At 33.7% G+C, this 2,348-nt stretch overlaps 1 protein-coding gene across 1 annotated transcript; it reads left to right on the top strand.

The window, feature by feature from the left end:
• Positions 1-391: 391 nt before the first annotated feature.
• On the top strand, positions 392-2,127 carry LOC126725588 (probable 2-oxoglutarate-dependent dioxygenase AOP1). The gene is made up of 3 exons (XM_050430392.1): positions 392-877; positions 982-1,300; positions 1,709-2,127. The coding sequence occupies exons 1-3, from the start codon at positions 504-506 to the stop codon at positions 1,949-1,951; spliced, it is 936 nt and encodes a 311-aa protein (XP_050286349.1). The 5' UTR covers positions 392-503; the 3' UTR covers positions 1,952-2,127.
• Positions 2,128-2,348: the final 221 nt, after the last annotated feature.

The following is a 2,348-nucleotide window of genomic DNA, read 5'->3' as shown; positions in this document are numbered from 1 at the left end:
CAAAATAAATATACATCTATAGGGACCTGATTTTAGGGTTAAGGCTCTTTGATGTTCAAGTGGGTTTTTGAAGGATTGGATGCTAGGGTTAGGTGTTTAAGGCATCTAGGGCTTTAGATATGGCTTAGGCCTAGGGTAGTTTGGGTTTTTTGGTAATGGTTCTAGAAGCGAAAAGCACGTAGGGTTTCGGTATGAGTAATAGATTATGAAAATGATGATGGATTGAATGACTTATGAATACTTCTAGAAATATCATTGTAAACATACAATAATATATTGGCAACGAGATATCATTCTTAATATAATGATATGTATATATAATCAAATATTTATAAAATGATATATATATATATATATATTTTCGTGAGCAACATTCAAATCAATCATGAATGACTCTAAAATCTATATATTTATACCTTGTTATTAATAATTACCTTCATCTCACGGCCACCATTTAGACTTTACTCTAAAGCTTAGAAAAAGAAAAGAAATAATCATATATCATGGGCACTGAAACAAATCACAAAGTTCCTGTCATTCATTTTTCCAAAGAAAACTTGAAACCTGGAACGCTTTCTTGGTCCTTGGCCTGCAAGGAAGTTAGGCGTGCACTAGAAGAGTACGGAACTTTCACAGCAGTGTATGATAAAGCTTCAAAAGAGCTTGAAAATGCAATTTACAAAGCAGGAAAAGAGTTGTTTGATCTCCCATCAGAAAGCAAAATGAGAAACAAAGCTGAGAGGACTTTCCATGGTTTTCTGGGAAATTCTCCCATTATCCCTTTGCATGAAAGCTGTGGCATCGATAATGCCACAACTCTAGAAGGTGTAAAAAAATTCACAAGTCTCATGTGGCCAGATGGGAACGAGAAATTCAGGTATAACTTTAAGATTTTTGTTTATTAGCTAATTAACTTGGAAATATTTAATAAGTCAATCCTTTATACTTCACCCTTAACCGTTGTTTTCCGTTCTACGCTAGTGAAAATGTGCTTTCGTACTCAAGCATGGTGGCAGAGTTAGATCAAATGGTACAGAGAATGATTTTTGAAAGCTATGGTGTGGATAAGTACGTTGAACCTCATAAGGAGTCCACATATTACCTTCTTCGTCTCATTAAATATAGACCACCGGAGGCGAATGAGAATAATTTAGGATTTCGCGCTCATAATGACAAGGGCTTTACAGCAATAGTCCATCAAATTTACGGAGAAGGATTGGAGATCGAAAAGGATGGCGACTGGATCCTCTGCGAGCTATTGCCAAATTCTTTTGTGATCCTTGCTGGAGATGCTCTCATGGTATTTCACTCTCTTTCATTTAATGAAAGGAAAATTCATTCCCAAGAGTAAAGCATAGAGCAATATCTATCTTACCATTTTATTTGATCTTTGAAAAAATTGGTCATTATTTCAATTGTCCAAGAAGTCATGGAATTCCATAAAGCAAAACCAAATCTTATTATTTTGAATTATTCGGTAAGCATGTCAGTAGACATTTTTTGAATTTTAATAGGATTTCGCGGACGAAGTTTTAATTGCTTTTGGGGAAATCAAATGTTCCAATGTCTAGTTATCTGATACCACGATAAATTATCAGTTTTCTCAAAACTTAGGTTATTAAGAATTGACATATGTTTTATCATTTAACTGTTATTATAATATGAATAAATATACCATAAGAGAAACATATTTTGTTTATGAATGCAGGGATGGAGTAATGGCAGAATACGTTCAGTTAAACATAGAGTCACTATGAACACAAAAGAGATGCGGTTTTCTACTGCGCTTTTTGCATTCAGTACTGGAATGATACAAATCCCAGAAGAGCTAGTTGATGACCAAAATCCATTGCGGTTTAAGTCATTTGATCATCAAAAGTTCCTTCGTTTCTTCGAGACAGAGGAAGGCCGGAAGGCTGACTCTCCTCTCCAAGTTTACACCGGTGTTTGAAGACTATGAACTCTTGTCAAGTTTATGTTGTACGTAAATGTATGGATTATAATATCGCAGTGTGGTTTGTTTCTTATGTTATAGACCGTATAAGTTTGAGTTTCTGTTACTCTAAGCTTTACGATGTAATGAATATTTCCATTTCAAATAAAATGAAAGAGTCCATTTCATCATAATGATTTATTTATTTATCTATGTTAAATTATTGATTGTCCCAAAATCAAGTCAATACCGTACCGGAAGTCATTTCGATTTGGTCAAAAAACGAAATATTTCAATACCAGTTAATACCAATGTACCGTTTCAGAATTACCGCTAATATATATATATATATATATATATGTAAGGTTGAATTTATTCTATCATTTTGTTGGCTTTAATTCGTGCCAAATTTGCT

Source organism: Quercus robur, chromosome 5 (assembly GCF_932294415.1).
Source record: "Quercus robur chromosome 5, dhQueRobu3.1, whole genome shotgun sequence".
In the NCBI taxonomy this organism is placed as follows: Eukaryota; Viridiplantae; Streptophyta; class Magnoliopsida; order Fagales; family Fagaceae; genus Quercus; species Quercus robur.
This window is presented reverse-complemented; position numbering and strand designations above follow the sequence as displayed.